The sequence below is a fragment of the Lineus longissimus genome, chromosome 3 (assembly GCF_910592395.1).
Source record: "Lineus longissimus chromosome 3, tnLinLong1.2, whole genome shotgun sequence".
In the NCBI taxonomy this organism is placed as follows: domain Eukaryota; kingdom Metazoa; phylum Nemertea; class Pilidiophora; order Heteronemertea; family Lineidae; genus Lineus; species Lineus longissimus.
In genome coordinates, this window is record NC_088310.1 from 24,133,677 (window position 1) to 24,153,410 (window position 19,734).

Genomic DNA, 19,734 nt, shown 5'->3' on the forward strand with positions numbered 1-19,734 from the left:
TTCACCCGTGCGTCATCTCTGAAATATGAGGGGATACAACGAGGGTGATTACAAGCAGGCCCAATGTGAACAACTGTACACCAATGAACCTGGCCGTCAGGCGACCCCTTCTTCAAAAACGATAGCGAAATAAAGTAATGTCGTTGTGTAACTCTTGTGTCAACTTCTTAACTTTGTTGGACAGTCTGAGACATTTTATGTGCCTATCAAGTGTTATCCATAGCCTACTGATAGGGCCTATTTAAGCATGTATGTTTCACCGATGTCGCAATGAAAAGGTACTCGGAAGATCTAGTTTTGTGCATGTATTGCACGGGGTACATCGCACAGTGAACAGGCAGTAGGAGCTACCAACTCGGACGGGAAGGCTGGATTCTTCTATCTGGGGGTCATTTTTTTTCAGGGCAAACAGAATCCAAAAGGAACATAACCATCATATCATCAAAGTGATCTTTGCTGTTGACCTCGATGGCACGGGATATGAAGAATAACGGGAGCATCGCAGTCCCTCATTACGGAAGCACTGGTAACGAATACATGTATACCAATAGATTTCCAGCAATTGTCACGTTGGCGCGATAAAAGCAGACCCTCCATTTGATCACATTTGGTCTTTCAGATGTGGAAGAACGTATCCTGGAAACAAAGCCAATGAGATGTACATGTAGCTGCATACCATCGTGGTATTTCAAAGAACTGTGGGAGGTATTCGATATCGCTTGGTCGATGGTAAGAAAGGTTTCTTACCACTTCTTGGAGGATAAACAATTCTTAGTCGTGTCCACGTTTCGCGTTACATACGTGTTAACCAAACAATACTGTACTAGTCTTTGATTATTCTTGCTATATGTAATACATGTAATACATGATTGATGATGTAGTTCACTGAATACCGTTGCTGATATAAGAATACCAAGTGTTTCAGGTAGTTTTATCACTCTTCCAAACATTGATGAAGCCAGTCAGCATGATGTTCATCCGTCCGTATGGCACTCTTTATCTAGGTGGAATTGGACTGGCGAATACTGTGAGTATATATGACTATCATTAACCAGTTTTAATTGTTGATATTAGAGATGAAAGTGATTAAATGTTGCACTCGTGTTGTGCCTCCCAAAGACGAACATAATGTTTGGTGGCAGAGACAAACCCAATTTCACCTATTTCTTCTTTCAGATAGTCAACGTGACTGGGTATAAAATTGGTGGAGGTCTTGCAACTGCATGCGACACGCTCTTTTCGCAGGTGTGTGATTGTCCTACAATATATCAAGTCGCAAGGAAGTTGTATTGGTTTGATTGAGAATTTATCATGATTAAAGTTAGCAGAAGCTGTTGTAATAAACTACGGGCGAAATCCATTTACCTCAAGAGCGTTTACAAAAATGTTTTCTGGCAGTACTCCTTCGCAGAATTCGAATCAACACCACAGTCAGCAGAAGTCGGAACGAAGATTCCAGATTGTGCATCCGGTTTCGCATGCTCAATACTCGTAATACTCGGGTATAGCCATGCTTGAACTTTTGCCGACCGTGGGGCTGCTTTGAAGTCCTCAGAGGAGTAGTCTTAACTTGTATATCTTTCATCTGTTTCAGTCGTACGGGAGCAAAAATAAGAAGAAGGTTGGCGTCTACTTGCAGAGAAGCTTACTGGTGATAATACTCTGTTCACTGCCGTGCTGTGCGATACATCTAAACAGTGAGACACTTCTGATACTGATGGGACAGGAACCTCAAATAGCAAGGTAGGGGGGGGGGGGGTAACTCTCAAATTACATTTCTGGTGACTTTTAGCAGCTCACCAGTCCTTCTACAACGCCTTTTAAAATTGGTTCACGCCGGTTATTAATGTATCGAGTGCGAGGTGTTTAGCACGCTCAGCTGACGAAAGTGGTGTTTAGTGTCAAACTGAACCCAATGCAGCGAATGACTCTGCTACACGCACGCCTAAACGATGAATTTACACGTAATAATGATTTGGTGCTCTAGAGAACCATTGCCGTAATATTTGATACTCCCAACACCAACTATCCTTCTTATTGCAGATTGTCCTCCCGTTACGTCCTACTCGTTATGCCAGCTGTCCCAGTAAGTTTAGTTTCTTGAGCATGTTCAGATCCGTTTGTGACTTCTTTCGACGTCAAATGCCGTACTGGTTACATTCTTCATTTCTTTTAAGGCATATTTCCTCTTTTCCATCCTGAAGAAATATCTGCGGAATTTGGTAAGAAAGTCCTCTATTTTTCATCTTTTATGAAGCTGGTTCGAAGATATTTCAATGATATGATCAATGGACTGTTATATATACATGTAGTCAAATATGGATTCCTTGATCACAGTAGTGCATGTGGTTTAGTCACCTGGAGCAAACATTTGTAAAGACTGGAACTTTTTTAATGGCCAATGAGTTCTAGAATTTGTACTACATCAAATACAGCATCAGTCTCTCGAATGTCTCAAAAATGATGTTTCCATATTGCTCTATAATTCAATCATCTTTTTCAGAACATTGTTCGTCCTCTTCTGCTGGTCGGATTTTCTGGGTTGGCCGTTAACACCTTGGCACATTATGTCCTTGTGACCCGATTTCAGCTTGAAATGGAGTAAGTTATCGAGTATAGCCTTATCTTATAGACTTTGCGATGATGAACATCTCCAGAGGCAAGCGAGGTATCTAACCTTCGGCGGGCTTAAAATTCATGGTTTGCGAATGGGAAACTGCCTTTTTGTCAGACCAGTGGCAAGGCGGGCCCGTCAATGCGCGTGATTGTGATGCAAGTTTCATTTTTGTTTGGTTAAGATTTCTAATGAAGGCTTTTGAAATTTGTTTTAGGAGGAGATATATAGTCAAATAGTCAATGGTCAAAGGTCTACATGTATCTCTAGTGCAAGCCGTCTATATGATAGTTGGTTGTTTTTGCAGTGGCTCCGCCATAGCTCAGACGCTTGGTACCTTCACACACCTTGGAACAGCACTTACCTACATATTCACGAGCAAAATGTACAAGGAGACCTGGTCAGGGTGGTCAAAAGAGGCATTCCAAGAATGGGGTATGCTGTTCAAACTCGCCATTGCCAGCCTGCTGATGATTTGTCTTCAGTTCTGGGCGTTCGAGATTGGTACGCTACTCTCCGGGACACTTGGTGCCGTTCAACTTGGGGCGCAGACCATCATATTTCAACTTGAGGCCATAACATATATGGTAAGAGCAGGTTACTGATATGATATTATCGGATGTCATAGGTAAAAGAACAGCAAGTTTATCCCTCACAAAAAGGCCAAAGCTTTGTTACCTTTTTTCCTCTTGCAATGAATTGGACGTTCTTGTCCTTTTTTCAACCAAGTTGCAGTACTTCTTTCGTTGCTTACCACTGGGGCACGAAGATCAACTTAAACTAATTATAGTGTGTACAGTAACTTTTTTTTTCTTGTCCGAAAGAAATATTTTCAATCAAACATTACATGATGAGTCAAGTTCGTTGATTAAAGATTTTCACCTTTCAGCTCTCGCTTGGGGTGGGTATAGCCTGTAACATTCGAGTGGGGCACCTACTTGGTGCAAACAGGCCAGAACAAGCGAAGAGGGCTGTCATCGCTGGCTACACTACCATTTGTAAGTTGATGTTACCGCGAGAATCCGGAGAGTGCGATTATCCTACTGCCAACTGGTATGAAATTAACTACGTTTTGTAATGTGTAACGCAAGGCGTAAACTGTACCCTGGCCTCATCAGATGGAATTGTTTTTATGTTCGTGAAGCGAGGTTACTCTAAAAAATTGGAAAATTTGTAAATTTGACAGTTATTAGTCACTACCTTCGGCTTGTTGATTCGATCGAATCAAGGATGATTGTTGTTGGAAAAGGTAAGCTGCAGTCCCAAGCACAATACTATATTACTTTCTGCATGTTCTTATACTGATGATACTCTCCACTTACTATTTGAAGGTCAACAATACGTTTACACCAGTGTTTGCGTTTTCAGGGGGAATTGCACTTATTCTCATATCGCTGATGGTCGGCTTGCGGTATCATTTACCAATGTTATTCTCCAGCGACAAGTAAGTTTATGGGTTGGCCGAGTCCGATCTCCGTCATCCTCGTCAAGATGTGGACACTTTGTAAAACGTTTTAAGACATGTAACCTTTGATTCTTCATTTTCATGTGATGTCCAGAGATAGACGTAACATCATCATGACAATGATTCAGTACCCTTTAGTTGACAGGAATATACTATTGTCATTGTCGATATAAATTGACTATGACTTTTATATTGCAGGGAGGTGATAGAACTTTCCGTCTCTCTCTTACCGATTCTAGCTCTTTATCATATATTTGATTGCACAGCGGTAAGTTTCATATTTCCCCCGTTGCTATCATTTACGCGACACTCTACTCGTCAACCGACGGTCGTTAGGTCATGAGAGGAATTGGGAAATTATTTTCAAATCGTCGAGTAAATCTACTTACATAATCATTCCATACTTCACCGTTCGTAGCTCTTTGTAAGGTTTGTATGACCTGCCTATCAATAGTGGCAAGGACCTACAGTGAAAATTAGTCGGTGATTCTGAAAGTAGCCTTTAAGAACTAAACGTTCTGGCACTCTGAAAAAATGATCTTGCTGATTGCATTTATTTTCAGGGTGTGTCGACCGGCATTCTTCGAGGCTGCGGAAGGCAGACGCTAGGTGCCGCAATCATATTCCTCGGGACGTATGTGATTGGTCTACCAGCGGGAATCAGCTTGATGCTTCTCACCGACCTGAGATCGGCAGGTATGTAGTTCGATTCATGTGTAGTTCCAAGAAATTCTGAACTATCCCTTGTTAAGCACCAGGGTAAAAACCAAACTGAAGAAATCGACCCAGAGCCCAAAAGCCAGTGACATTTACGTGTGATAGAGCCTTCAGTTTGAGAAACCGCATTTAATAACAAAACATGAACTTTTCAGGTTTTTGGTGGGGTATGACAGCGGGCATGTCTTGTCAAGCAGTTCTATTGTTTCTCAATGTGTATAGGACCGACTGGGTGAAAGAGGCATATATGGTAAGAACAAGTTAATACCGAGGATTTTGTTAGATACTTTCTAAAATTGTGTGTTGTGTGAAAAGGTTTGCAATGTTTCGACGCATGACCTGGTTTGGATCAAATGGATTATTCAGAGTATGTGGAGAAAGCTTCCGAGGATTGCCTGGAAGTTCTCTGGAAGTTCAGATGCCTTTTTCTTGATGGCTGTTGGTCCTATTTCAGGCACAGATCAGGGCTGGTGTTGTAACGGTTGCCAGGCACGATCGTCGGGAGGATGTGGACGAGAATGAAGACAGTGGAGTTGACGGTATAGGAGATCCACTGATTATTGGTAAAAATGGTAAGTTTAAGACCCTTAAGTGCTGTATGGGTCATAAGGCAGGAAGACATCAATGACACCAGTTAGTCCCCAGAGTTGGTTGTTTTGAGTTGATGGGACCGGCCAGCGTTTATTCGCAAAAATCCGTCTCACACTTTGGCTGGTTTTGGGGCAATTTCTCTTTCGCAAGATTTCTGCAGAAATTAGTTCAAAGTTTTAATGCCCGTACATGTAGGTCAATAACCATTCAATTTTGACAAAACATTTATTCATAACCTAGAAGTTCCTACAGTTAAAGACAACAGGGAAGGGTTTTGGTTGATTTTTTTTTCTAATTTGCACCCTACCTAACTCTACCGTTTTTATGTCATTTGCAGATATTCTCCATGATGCATTCACCAACGACGTGGACATTTGTGAACGTAAACCACTCTTGGGTGTAACTAAAAGCGACAACAACAACGATGGACAGAACAAAAAATTGTGCAAAATGACAAGAACTCTAACGTTGTCGCAATTGATCATCAGAAGAGGCCTATTTATCGTTACCGTACTTTCTCTGCTCAGCACAGGCATTTTTACACGAATTTATTTCCCTGTTTCCACTATGGCATCCATGTTTCCACAGCTCAACCGGACAGGTGATAATGTCACTTTCTCTACGGGCATACCAGGTGATAATGCTATTTTCTCCACTAGAGTACCTGGTGATAATGTTACTTTTTCCACCAAGATACCAAATGATAATGTTCCTTTCCCCGCCGAGTTACCAGGTGATAATGTTACTTTCCCCGCTAAAATACCAGGTGATAATGTTACATTCCCCACTGATACACAAGGTGATAATGTTACTTTCCCCGCCGAGTTACCAGGTGATAATGTTACTTTCCCCACTAAAATACCAGGTGATAATGTTACATTCCCCACTGATACCCAAGGTGATAATGTTACTTTCCCCACTGATATGCAAGGTGATAATGCTATTTTCCCCGCCGTGGTACCTGGTGATAATGTTACCCTCTCCCACACGGTTCTCTCAGATAATTCAACAGCAATGCCGTAAGGAGGCGGCAAAGATAACATCGTCAAGCTTTCGTCATCTCCATCAGCTGAAGACCTCCTATAGTCTTAAGACCTCCCATTGTCCCAAGATATGTAGATAGGGCGACGTTGACGTTGTAATAGGACTGTTTTCACACAATCCTTTGACATTTACAGTTTCATTAAACCTCCCTACATTTGACTGATAATACGCAAGACATGAACCTTTTTGCAAGGCGACATGTGAAGCTATCGAACTCTTGTAACGGACTGCAATTTATCGTACTGCAAACTCTCCTTGACGTCACTAGGTTGAATTACACTAGGCCATAGGGCGAACAGATAGTCACAATAGTTTGGATGACACAGCTGTACCGATTTTGGTATGGAAAAGAGCACAGGGTAGTCTTCTTTCCTGGAACTTACAGACCACCTACTTGCCACAATCGAGCTGGGTTTACAGTAAATCACAGACACATGTAAACGAAACTTTGATTGAAATAAATGAAGACAAAATTATAACAAAGTAGTGGTTAAATCGAGCTAAGGTTTTGATAATCCAAATGTCATGACAGCACAACCATGCTCCATATTCTAGGAGGTCTATGACTTTGATATCTGTAAGTCGAAAGTTTATAGTCGGCCTGCTTCAGATGAACCTCACATCTCGTCCTTTAGAGCCACTACGACGAATTGGTTTGAATGTTGTTTTTCCGAAACAGTCCAGATCCAAGTCACTATCAGAATCACTCGTTCTGACCAAGTCATCATCAGAGTCAATGATAGACAGAGCATCACTATCGGAGTCATCGATATTTAGCGGGGACTTAGTCCGGATCCATGCGCATGTCCGGAAGGAGTCATCTGAATCGGAATCGAGGTCTATCTTTCCACGATTACTAAAATCGCGGAGAAATTCATCTGAATCGACACTGAGGTCGATACGGTCTAGTGTCATACGTTTGCCCGATAGATACTCCTCAGCTTTGCGGAAATCGAACTCTGTTTCCTTCTTCGAATGCGGCGTTTTCCTCAGTTTCCTGTGCTCACTTTTACATGTACACCAATGCGGGCATGCAAAATCATCCTCCAATACTGAGCTTTTGGAAATGTATGGTTCCTCAGCTTTGGTAGGTTTGGCCTCTATCGAAAGAAGAGGCGATACATCCGCAGAGGTAGACGGTTTAATGATACCCGAGAGAGGGTAACTGCAACATGTACACTTCTCGGTCGCTTCTGCCATGGCTAGTTTCTGTTTACATCCGCTCCAAGGTGGGCAGACGCAGATTTCTTCTAATCCCAAAGATGATCCCAGTTTACCAGGCTTGCAAGTACAGCATATGCAACGCGGACTCTGCAGCGAATTCAGACGTTTCTCACCTTGGGATGTGGAAAGGCAGAACGTATGAATGCCCCTGTTGAGGCAGCAACAGTAAGAACGGTCCGATGAAGAGCCTTCTGCTTTAATCGCTGGGACAGATGGTGAAAAAGGTTCATCAAGCCAGGAACTGAATCGAAGCGCCTTTGTTAACGATTCGGCCTGTCTTCTGCAGCATAAGGTACATCCTTTGCCGGAACAGCAACAAGTAGGTTTGGAAGCTGGTCCTTGGTACTTGTGTCTACACCGAGCACAAGAACAACAGTTCGATACAGTTGGACAACTATAGAGTATGTCCCGAGCAGGGCACGAGCAGCAGCCGACAAGCTGTCTCCAGCAGTTGCACGACAATTTTGACGTCGAGCTCGGCGTCCTTTTGCTAGCTTTGGTTGGTGAAGACTTTGGTCTTGGAATACAACAGCAGCAAAGCAAGTTGCGATGATGTCCAATGCAGCAACAGCAATTAATCGTGCAGCAAAGTGGGCGCGAGTAACAGCTGCCCGTTGATGGATTATACTTCGAAGATGGATATGCAACCAAGGACTTGGTGAGGCCAAGTCCCGAAGAGTCGGAACTCGTTTTACACACGCACCAATCTGGACAAGTGCAGTATCCAGTGGTCGATCCCGGAGACCACACCAGCTGCCTGAAGTGTCGTGAGCATCTGCACGGATTAGGCGAATAGGTAGTCCACTTGGCAGGTCGATCAAAACGACTGATTGAGGTGTGTTTCCTGTGGTAAAAACACGACGGTTTGACTATCCTCTCCCTGCCAACTGTCACCCTTGATGTCTTATGAGAAAGAAGGGGTTCAAATCTCGAGAAAGGCATATCGCTTGATCCTAATCCGTTCTTGTATGCATAACCCCTATGTTGAGCACAACGGCATTATAGTCAATGATTTATAAACACATTAAATCGTTAGTGGCTTTAGAAAATGTCCTGTCTAAACTTCGAATATTTTCTATGAGACTTGCCCAAACAGTAACGAGATATATAACGCGATATACTGCATGTACTTATTGAATATCGTACCATGGTAATATGATTATGACAGGTACGCTCTGTATGGTCAATGCAAATTCTCGCTCTTAGATCGATAGGCCTACCTACCTATAAGTCCAAACATAGAAGATTTTCATTAGAATAGTTTAAGACTGATCATGAATGAACTTCAAGATAGTTTGTTGTGTACTTAACCTCTATATTCTCTGCACGATCATATTGATACAGCAGGGTGACCTTAACCTTTATGAAATACGTTTGTAAAGGTTCGCAATAGGCCTTTAAGAGATCTGTCAAGCAAATTACTTCAAGAATAGACAGACATCGTCAAACTTCCAGGCGGACACTCGATTGCCTTTTGTATTGAAGATCTCCAATTGCGATATATTGACCCATGAGGACTTTTGTGGTCAAAGAACAAGCATGATAGGGAGAATGGTGTCATATGTCTTTCACTGGCGTCGGTCCGATGGAGTACCCTTTCAATAGATAAACGGCTTGCTCTTGGATTCGACATATCGAATAGCGCATAGAAATTTGAATTCCATAATATGTCGACGAACGAACCGAATAATATAAGGATGAGTTTGCATTCACCGCTTGATGCTGATGCGGGATCCGCATCCGGTGCGTGATCCGAAAATCAACAAAAAATGATAAAGAAAAGAGTAAGTGTGGGCATCCTTTATAGATGAGACTTAAATCAAGTAAGGCAAATCAGGGCTGTACCAAATGTTCTAGTTTATTCACTTGTCTATCAAAAACAATCTTAGTGGTTAAGGATATTTCTATACATGATGAAACCTAAAGCTGATACTCACCCGTACGAAAGCCCAGAAGTCATCTGAAAAAGCGCTGCGGTCCAACATCGCAAAATAATGGATGCATAACTTGGGACAAGACAGATTGAACAACAGTATATAATCACTGATCATAAAAGAGAACAGACTACAAATTTTACACATTTGCCAAACTGGCGTGACAGGGTCCCGAAGACATCATTTTCTTGATTGAACCTGTTGTCTGACAAAGTTATTGCTCTTTTGTGAAACTAGGGTGTCGCACATGATGATTCCACCTGGTCAAACCGTGTGATTTGAACCATGGTTTTCCCACTGACCTCTTTGGTTTCATAGTAGGGCAGGATGCTCACGGTGCAGTTAAGGCGGGTCCCCGCTGCTGGAGGCTCTGTAACAAAAATTGAAAAACACCATTTTCATTAATTTTAAACACAAAAGGAATTAGAACCCCGTAGTAAATTATATTCTTCTCGACGCCAAGTAACTTTCGCACAAGTAACTTTTGATGCTGCGTTCATAGCTGAAAGGCTGCAAGGCAAGTCGACAGCAGTTATATGTTCAATGAATACGGCTAAGTTCGTCTTTCCATTGCACCCCTTAAGTTGTCAGTTTAAGGTACTTTTAGTGGTGGTGTGGTTAAGTGTCGGCATTATCAATCAATAGCGTAGAGATCAGATCCAACCAGCCATCCCTTCCAACAGACAAGGGTCATGTTAAAGGGAGGTGCGTTTTAGATAATTACAATCATGCTGACCAGTATATAGTTATACCTAAAACCCGGTCCCCACATAAAATCAACTTACTTCCTGGCTTTGCCGAGAATATCTTCTTCCTGCTCATACACTCGCCCTTGGCGAAAGTGCCCAGGCTCCTCACTTCAGTACAGGAGGCATCCACGATCCTCAGTCCGTCGGAAGACACGGTCGTTAGCATGCTCAGTAACTTACTACCCTGAACATATGAAAAAAACATGATTGACAACGGAGCTATCCATAAACCCATAAATATTGAATAGTTGAAGTTAACCCATGAACTCATGCTATATACTAATACAGTAATAAGAAAAGACTAGACGTTATCAATGCCGCCACGGATAGAGTATATCATATTATGTTCCTTTTTTACTTACATTCACCAGAGCTCCTTTGACCTTGGCGAATGAAGGGAGGTGAGCTGTGTTCAGATCACGAATGAAACAGACGTTATTGACGCTGTCGACGATACTTATCAGATTCTGTAATGGAAAACAACATAATGATGTTATCAGGTTTGATTATTTTGTTGCGGGGATGATGAGGGAGGAGGTAGCTGGTTCAGTGTTACTACATACAGCGCACACCTTGTAAAGCCTCCGCATAATGTTAGAGGTCGCGTCAAGGAACTTAGTAACTGAATCTCCAGCAGCAAGTCGCACACATGATAAGGCAACCCATTATTACATTGAACTATGTATAGCAAATAGGATATATTCGAGAGTGAAATTGCGTCTTCGATGATTTCATTCAACTTACTGTGCTGAAGTCCAGAAATGTCTGAGTGCTCGTTCCAGGGTATGCGCTATCGCTCTGAGGAATGAAGATAGCAGCGACATTGTCGTACGCCAGGAAGTTGGACATAGCTATCTCCTCTCCAGAGGCATATTCGACGGGAAAATTGTAGTCCTGAAAATACATGTAAAGGGATTAGGTAGCTTGTGGCCATTTCACTTCCAAACTCGTGGTTGGCTATAGACAGCCAATGCCATCAGCTCGGTCTCTCACACAGATTAAAGATCTTCGTGAAATGATGGTAAATAGAATATTCACCTTTCCAGATTTTAAACACCTTTCAATATTTATTGTCAGGGGATAGGCCAACAGGCTATAGGCGGCTTTCCCTGGAATTGTTTTATCTTTATGTGCAAAATCCGATGCACATCAGTTCGTAATCCTGGACACACCCCTGTAGCAGACCTGATGGTTGTGACTTACTTCAATGGCCTGTATTGTCTCTTTACCGAGGTAAGTGCCAGCAACTACAGCAAGTGCACCTAGGACGAGGATTGCAATAGTGTAGATGACGTTTCCCACGTCTGGTTTGCATGTCTCACATTGGCACTCAGTGAGGTTCTCGCTGTACTAAGAAAAAGAAGTGATATAACGTTAAATGGGGGAAAGGTAGCCTGGGGTTACACCCTGAATAGTCCTCGAAAGCTACCTTCCCAGGGCTATTTTCCATCACGGGTATATGACCTTGAGAAACTATAATTTTACTAAAACGTAATGAGATGATAACATTAGATAAAAAGCAGGTCAAGGAATATGAAACCTTCTTAAAACGTAATTCGGATTCATGATATGAATAATTTTTTGTGAAACCAAAGGTTTTATGTCGGCAATGTGTACACAACCTATAGTGAGATCTTTCAAGAAATGTTTAGCTTTTTGTTGGAGGCCTTCATCTCTGATTGAACGTTACATATATTTAATTTTCAAATGATGTATATAATAGAATACAGAAGGAGAAATGATTTATCAAGACATACGTGTACTATGTATACTTACTGGTCTACTCTTATTTTCCTCGCCCGACTTGTACTTTTCCTGCGGGCTGGCCATGGCGTTTTTTCGTTGTCCGAGACTAGTACTGTCCCGAGTCTCAGCTAAAGCACGACAGCTAGGCTATCTAACCGTTCCAAACGACCGGTTCTCTCATACAGAACTCCTACTCAAATTTAAACTTGACGCCCGTTATTAATCAAATTTGCTATTGCGAAAGGTCATGTTAAAGGTATAAGATCACATTTCTATGCTTTCAAACGGCGTCCGAGAAAGATTTAAAGGCGAAAAGGCCATGAGATAGTGCAGGGCCGGCACTCGTTTACAGCGTCCAAAAATGTGCACGAGCAGTTTGTACCAGGTTTGTAAACTTTTTCTGAGGCACCACAGAACCGGCCTACAGTACTCGAGACAAGAAACTTGGGCCAAGAATATCTGGAGACACTAAGAGAACAGGCCCCTAATCTATCTTTCGTCGAGTTCAGATGTTCGTCGAGTGCGTTGCGTCAACACCAGCTGCCATTACCCTGACGAATGCACTGGTTTAGGCTCTCTGTATATTTATTCGATAGAATATGTTTCCAAAATCCAAACATTACCATTTCCTAAGTTCTTATTTTAAAACAATATATGATCGATAGCTCATTGCAATGTCACCCGAATTAGTTTCTTAACGTTTTTTCCGTCCAGTGTCCAGCAAGGGCTTTAGCAGAGAAGATAATTTAGCTTTAATAAGACCGTGTCACGCAAACAGGTCTGGCTTGCCGTGTGACCGAGATTCACTCGGACGGGTCGATGAGTTCTATACCGGGAGGGGCCTCTGCGATAATCTGGGGCAACTCAAGGTAACTCATTCAAGCTAGAATGTGTTTTTATGGCAATGTATGTATCTATTACATCCGAGTGGCCGCATAACTTAGTTTTGTAGGTGCCTCCGAGTAATTGCCACACACAGACACAGATCAGCTATAGCTTGGGGTTGAAAGGTAATACAGCCTTTATTCGATTCTGAAATTATCATATCAATAAAATCTGCAATTTAAATGTCTTTATTTATTCCCAAAATGACAAATTCAATTTATAATTTATAAAGGTATCTGTATGTATAGTATACAATCTTTATGTACATGTACATAAATCACAGACTGTGTCGCTGTTATTGTGTCCTCGACGAAAGAGGGCGCTATACAGTACCCGCAAATGGCAATCACAAGAAAGTTTAAAATACCCTGGGGTCATCCATAACTACTTTTTGGAAGACCCCTTCCGTCAGAGTACTTTCAAAAATATTGATTTTTGAGAATATTGATCAACACTTGATCAAATGTGTATATTGCCACTGGGTCTTCCCCCTAGAGTTCGTTTTATGTTGATAACTGCATTTTGTATTGGATGACCCCATTAAAGTTCACTGTACTGAGACGTAGACCCATATCGATGTTGAATAGTCAATAAAACAATATGTTGCTCATCGGCAGACATTCTTGACGTGATGAACGCCTTATCAAATATTCAACAAAGCCATTAAAATAAACGGCAGTAAATATAAACCATAAATTGGGCATAAATCATGAATTCGTTACCAAATACATGTTCCACCGGAGTGATCTGCATAATTGTCACATTTGATCATGCATACCGTTGCAGCAGGCTTGGCAGGAATAATTAGCAACCGAATACATTGCAAACGCACGTAGCGAAGAGATATGCTAGTAGCAATGACAGCACAGACACACATGACAATATACGAATATCGCCTGTGCTTAAATATGCATTCCAGAGTAAGGCCGCAGCCGAGCTCTCGGGAATGTTCGTTCAGTGCATTTGAATCTTCTACTGAATTTACCCATTACCCCCAGTGCACAGCTCGAAAGCAAAGCGTTCTCTCCAGACACCGTAGGGTGCACTTCGTCTGAAAGAATCCAGAGATCAGTACATGAATATTCGGACGAAAAAGTCTGAACTCGGTTCAATCACTGGTCTCCGCCCTGTATATATCGGTAAAACTTTCATTTAAAACATGTTAATGCAAAAATAAGAATGGACGGACATGTGTCGGCTTTTCCTTGAGCGCACGCAGTTCTGCATCGTAATTATTTTATCTGCAATCATTGCTTCATCCCGATCCTCTGTTTCGTTCTACGTTAGTATTTGAACTCTCACCCTCAATTCCATTCTCTACCGGTTCTCTGCAGTATCATAATTGTTCATCCGCAATAATGACCGCCACCCCATTCTCCTCAGGTTCCTCGTCATCACCCCTCTTAGAAACCTTGACTAATTGCACATTATGGTCGTTGGCGATCATGATCTGCCGGCATTTCTCGCAAAGATCCTCATACAGGTGCCTATCCCCCAGTTCATCATCGTATTCTAGAGATAACGAACGGTTAGGCACTCCAGGCGTGTCCTGGTCTGTTGAGGCGTTGTCAAGTCCAGCTTTGCTTTTACGTTTCGTGAACTGTCACAAAAAGAAAAGAACATGTTTGGTGAAAGGTACCAAAAGACGCCAAACTGAATGTACTGTATAAACATGCACTTAATTTTTCGTTATTTTTAATACTAATTACTACCGTGCGCCAAACCACAGTTTGCCTTGTCACCCAAAGATGTAACGAATCGAGATCTTGGTACACTGCATGAAATAACAGACTAAAGGAAGATACATGTATATGCACTTACCTTAACGCTAGCTTTCTTGAAATCTACCACTTTTTCTGTCGCTTTTTTACTGACTTGTTCAGCACGTTCGCTGATGACGTGAATAAGAATTTGGACAACTAATGAGAGGTAGGCAAGGCCCGTTAGAATCCAAACGTATACAGCTATTTTATAGAAGTCTCTTTTCCATCCATACGGTGGGAAGTCGGTTTCACCTGAAGAAAAGGATCAATTACCGGGCAACACAAAAAAGATTATATACTTTAGGTTTTAAATAACGTCCGTACCATGATTGAGCAATTTAATATTTAAAAAATTTCGGTCACACGTATAGTAGAAGTTGAGATTTATACTTTTTCTCAAGTCCAGTGTGTCTGATATCAATATTTGCATTAGTTATTGGACAATCAGTATTATATTTTTTGAAACTTCAACACCTGAGCATGTTCAATTGGATAGGATTGGTCACCAATCAAACTCTCAGACCATACTAATAATGCATAACTATAGTAGATATTAGATTTATCATTGAAAGCCAAATGCGGCCTGGGGATTTTGACTGGGCCGTTCAAGACTTCTGACTTTATAAGCGTGTCTCAATTCAACCCTGTTCTTTTAAGAAAGTGAAATATAGGGGCTCACCTGGCACATACGTTCCAAAGCCAATGGTTGTGAGTGTAATAAAACAATAGTACATACAGGTAAAAAACGTCCATTCTTCTATCGACATGAGCACCAGTGACGGAATAATAAACAAGAAACATACACCTATGATGATAAGTACGATAGTCATGATGGCTTTGTTGAAGGCAGCATGGCGCGAGATGCGAACATTTGATATATTACGTCCGAGGTTGGTGAGCCGTTCCCCGATGGCTCCCAGGACAATCAGGCAGAGCGGGATGCCTAGCAGTGCGTACCCTACAACAATACATTGGCCGAGTACCGTCTGTGGTACCATGTCGCCGTACCCTAGAAAGAAGAAGGTATATATGCCTTAATCAATGGTATGTAAAAATTGGAACATTATGAAGCTAAGTTCTATTTAACCTCCCTGGACAGAGTGAAGGTAAATAGGTGGAAGGTTTAGCCTTAAAATTACATGTACAACTGCCTCTTGTTCATGAAAGGGATGCATCTGGAAGTTATGACAAGATTGGACTGAAATGAATAATAGGCTTCAAGGATAACGTAATCCGGCCTGGCTGCATCTTGACACGAAAGGTACCGAAATTTCAAAGCATCGACTGCCGGATTGAACTTATCGGGGTAGGGTGCTAGGTTAATGAGAATCAGAATCTTCTTCGCGAGTAGTTTGACCAGCAACTTCCACAAAAAAGGCAGATTATGTCATACAAACCTATTGTTGTTATTACTGTAATGCAGAAACATAGTGCACTGGCATATTCCCAGACGTATGACCTGTCCTCCGGGTCCACCATTCTGGCACCGTCACCTTTTGCATGGTCCAATCTACTAATGAGGTGTTTCAGTTCTGTTTCATTAACACAAGAGTAATTCGCTGAAGAAAGGACGAACAACAGAATTACTTATTCTTAACGTGCAAAGGTGAATACTTTCATATCTGCAATCTGCTTTAGAGAAGAACAGCATCATCTACATCAGATTGTCTCCTGAACTATCCTCTCATATTAGAGAGGGTCAGATTCAAGCGATTTCTTCTCTAGTCGACGTCATCAAGTCAAAGTGCATGTTTTGTATCATTGTTTATTAAGCTCATTCTCCAAAGGAAGTGCCATTTACCATTAGGAATTTTATGTTTATGTTAATCAAGGAATATGTCTTACAAGATCTTCATCACTCTCCCTGATCGCCATCATCACCCCGTCAATAGTGAAAACCTCAAGATTTTGTAATAAGAGAAATTTCCTGATAGGCTCATTATGGAGAATTTAGCCGTTCGCGTTACTTACCAACGAATTCATTGTAAATGACGGTCAACTCTTCCCGTATAGCCTTTTCCTTCCAGTGTTCAACTGCCGTGAATAGTCCAGCACCAATACAGATGTAGACAACAAGAAGAATGCATAAAAACAAAAGTCTTTTGCCATCCATAGCAAGTGGCACTAGCCAGAGTTACCATTTGACAAATATCTGCAGCAACTGTACAGATATACTGCTAAATCCTTGGTTAGAACTTCCAAATGCGTAGTCATATAATCAGGAGTGCTTGCTCAAGACAAGACACTGGTCACACAGCTATTGAAACTGATATATATCATTTGGTCTCGAATCAGCTTTTGTAGACAGTTGTACATCAATTAACTATCCCTGTTGGCTGCACAGATCCCAAGCACGTGTGGTGGATATTTCATCAGCTGAATCCCAGTTACAAATCTAAAAGATTTATTTCAATTCCTTGAAAAGTATCAAGAATATCACGATATGTAAAAAAGGTGCTTGGTGCCTTTGTCTCAGTGTACGCGTCATTTGCTGGTGTATACATATTGACTTTGAATACCAGCACTCGATTCAGTCCGTGGGCTTTATCAGGTGAAAACCGATAGAAAAGTACACAATATGTTATTGGACAACGTATTCCACAGCTTTGCAGTATATTGTATTGCACTTCTGTATCCTTATTTAAAAAACGTATCGTCCGGGTATGCACAAAAAATTCCTATAATCTCAATTCACGTTGGCTACATTTAGTGACGATAATGGTATTTTGCTGTGATTGTTAATTATGACAGCTAAATCGATCAGATCACGTTGAGTTCTCTCACTGTAAAAACGTTATCATCTCTAAATAAAAAGCAGACTCCGGTTGTATCTTATGTCAATATCGTAAGACACTGAAAAAAACGCAGATGATTTAATGAGGGATATATCCTCCTCACGTTCAGTAAACACTATGAAGTTTTTATTGAACTCGCCAGTTGTCTTCCATCGCATCTGTGATGACTAATGGTCATGGAGAGCTAGACCTAAATAAAAGAAATAGAAAAAGTAATGTGTTTTTGAATTGGAAACGACAATACATCTTTCATCATCAGCTTTGACAAAAACTAAGGAACTCAAAAATTTTGCTGACATCACCGAAATTTTAGATGATATACATGTACATTGTATAATGAATAATAATCAACGCATTATTGTTTTTATGTTTGGAGAGTGGTGGATTCATAAAGACTAGTCTTTATATATGAATTATCGATGTTCATTGGAGTTTTATCAAAAATCAGAAGTCGGTTGTCTTTTTGTGACACCTGGTATGAAACCGACTTGTTCGGCAAAAACCTAAACTATTATCCCCTCATTCAGTTCAGCTGCATTTCTCAAATAAATTTCATTTCAATAGTGACCTGAATATGTAGATCGATAAGCATTGAAAAGTTCCCCTTTGTTGTAAATCGATGATCAAAACATTCAAGTTAATGTTGACAGAAGCCTATAAAACGTGTTTTGTGTGTATAGGTTTATGTACACACCTGATTGTGAATGCAGCATTTTCCTCTAAAGTAATGGCGTAGAAAACAAATGGTTGTGGATGTAGGATGGAGCTTTTGTTACTAGCATTCTATCATTGTCCTAAAGAAGAACAAGGTCGGGGCGATTCCATAGCAAAAATTCACCTGAAATGCTTTACAGACCAGAAATAGTATGCCCTGAATGTAAAACTGATGTGGACAACGTATCACACTAAATGTTATACTGCCACAGCTGCAGTATTCCAATTACAAGGACAAATGTTGTAATTTCCTTACAAATATTTTATTCATACAGATATGCTGTGTAGACCATAGCCGTTTGAAATAGAGACTGGACGTCCCACAAACTTATAAGATAAATCAGTCTGGTAGCGTCACAGAGTTAACGGTTGACCATACATGTAGTACCGACATTAAAACTTGAAAAACATAAAAACAATTAAAGCTCCTTCAAAATGAAGTGAATGCCCATTTAAGCCCTTGGAGGCTGTTATCAGGAAATCAAAGAACAGACTCCCACCCTTGAAATTGGCATTTGCTTTGTTTTGAAAGGTTCTAATTGCTTTAGGATTTCGAGTCGAGCCAAAATGGTGGTACCTATGGTGAATCAGTGCGGTAGGCCTTGAGTAAAGCTCCTGAGACAGAGAATCAGGGGGAAAGTGCGCACTTTTAAGACAAATTTCCATGGTATTGTCTACTGTTGGTGTTGGCCTGGAGTAATGCTCCGGGAAAGAGATGTGTTCTCCAATGATTGCAATCGCACTCACCACGGGTAAAGGTGCCGCACAGTAAAAACAAGGCCTTCCCATCACAGTGTTGGAGGGGTAAAATCAGATAAAAATAATAAATACGGAACTTACATCCCTCAAAATGAACTAATCTTTTGTATGTTTCTTTTGTGTCGTCATTTTCTCTCCAGGTATGAGAACGTATTTTTCTTAGCCAAGCCGATACCTTTAGCCACCGTGCTCACCTTGGTTAAGCTATCCTCTCAGCTCCCTAACTTAGAAACTGCTCTAAGTTTATCCCTCAGTGCGGCACGCAATCACAAATGTTGCGAAATTCGATGATAGTCCTGTGCTTCAGTGCATCAAGTATCACGTAGTGTAATTTAATGCACTGCAATGTACATATATCAATGTAAAGTAGGCCCTAGCACTAGAATATTGAATATTTTGTATCTAGTACCTTTTGTCGCCAACCGCAACCTGCATAAAATCGGTTTTAATATTTTCCAGGTGTTAGACCCGCGGTATACATGTTGGCCATCAGAATAAAACTCCTAAAGCTCTGTTTTCAAAATCATGAGTATCGTCAAAAAGGTATGTATATAAAATGCAAAGTGCTGCTAATCGTGAAAATGTAAAACGGTTTCAATGAAAAATTGAAAATTTATTCTAATCAGCAGCCATGCACAGAGTGTGTTTAATCATCGCAGTAACTCATATTTTTCATCACTGATTCAACACCGGTGCTCTTAAATAAAACAAGCTGAATCTAATTAATCGGGTAA

At 41.1% G+C, this 19,734-nt stretch overlaps 3 protein-coding genes across 7 annotated transcripts; 1 reads left to right on the forward strand and 2 right to left on the reverse strand.

The window, feature by feature from the left end:
• Positions 1–356: 356 nt before the first annotated feature.
• LOC135484304 (multidrug and toxin extrusion protein 1-like) lies at positions 357–6,870 on the forward strand. 2 transcript variants are annotated; one of them, XM_064765645.1, is made up of 16 exons: positions 357–526; positions 620–729; positions 926–1,027; positions 1,177–1,245; positions 1,595–1,743; positions 2,044–2,086; positions 2,178–2,222; positions 2,504–2,601; positions 2,922–3,201; positions 3,504–3,612; positions 3,983–4,058; positions 4,278–4,347; positions 4,643–4,775; positions 4,952–5,046; positions 5,251–5,368; positions 5,725–6,870. In XM_064765645.1, the coding sequence occupies exons 1-16, from the start codon at positions 469–471 to the stop codon at positions 6,408–6,410; spliced, it is 2,241 nt and encodes a 746-aa protein (XP_064621715.1). In that variant the 5' UTR covers positions 357–468; the 3' UTR covers positions 6,411–6,870. The 2 variants fall into 2 exon arrangements, 1 of the variants encoding a protein (XP_064621715.1); XR_010446444.1 differs by lacking the exon at positions 4,952–5,046 and having other exon boundaries at positions 5,725–5,848.
• A 2,625-nt stretch (positions 6,871–9,495) lies between these two features.
• Positions 9,496–12,307, reverse strand: LOC135485120 (uncharacterized). The gene is made up of 6 exons (XM_064766862.1): positions 12,115–12,307; positions 11,542–11,688; positions 11,083–11,232; positions 10,701–10,805; positions 10,375–10,522; positions 9,496–9,959 (listed from the first exon to the last, which is right to left on the reverse strand). Exons 1-6 carry the CDS (start codon positions 12,166–12,168, stop codon positions 9,823–9,825), a joined length of 741 nt encoding a protein of 246 aa, XP_064622932.1. The 5' UTR covers positions 12,169–12,307; the 3' UTR covers positions 9,496–9,822.
• Positions 12,308–13,141: 834 nt separating this feature from the next.
• On the reverse strand, positions 13,142–19,459 carry LOC135484305 (potassium channel subfamily K member 2-like). 4 transcript variants are annotated; one of them, XM_064765650.1, is made up of 6 exons: positions 19,195–19,459; positions 16,704–17,585; positions 16,130–16,291; positions 15,412–15,741; positions 14,791–14,984; positions 13,142–14,569 (listed from the first exon to the last, which is right to left on the reverse strand). In XM_064765650.1, exons 2-6 carry the CDS (start codon positions 16,843–16,845, stop codon positions 14,306–14,308), a joined length of 1,092 nt encoding a protein of 363 aa, XP_064621720.1. In that variant the 5' UTR covers positions 16,846–17,585; positions 19,195–19,459; the 3' UTR covers positions 13,142–14,305. The 4 variants fall into 4 exon arrangements, with proteins under 4 accessions (XP_064621720.1, XP_064621719.1, XP_064621716.1 ...); XM_064765649.1 differs by having other exon boundaries at positions 16,704–17,717; XM_064765646.1 differs by having other exon boundaries at positions 16,704–17,717; positions 19,082–19,209.
• Between the last annotated feature and the right edge of the window lie 275 nt (positions 19,460–19,734).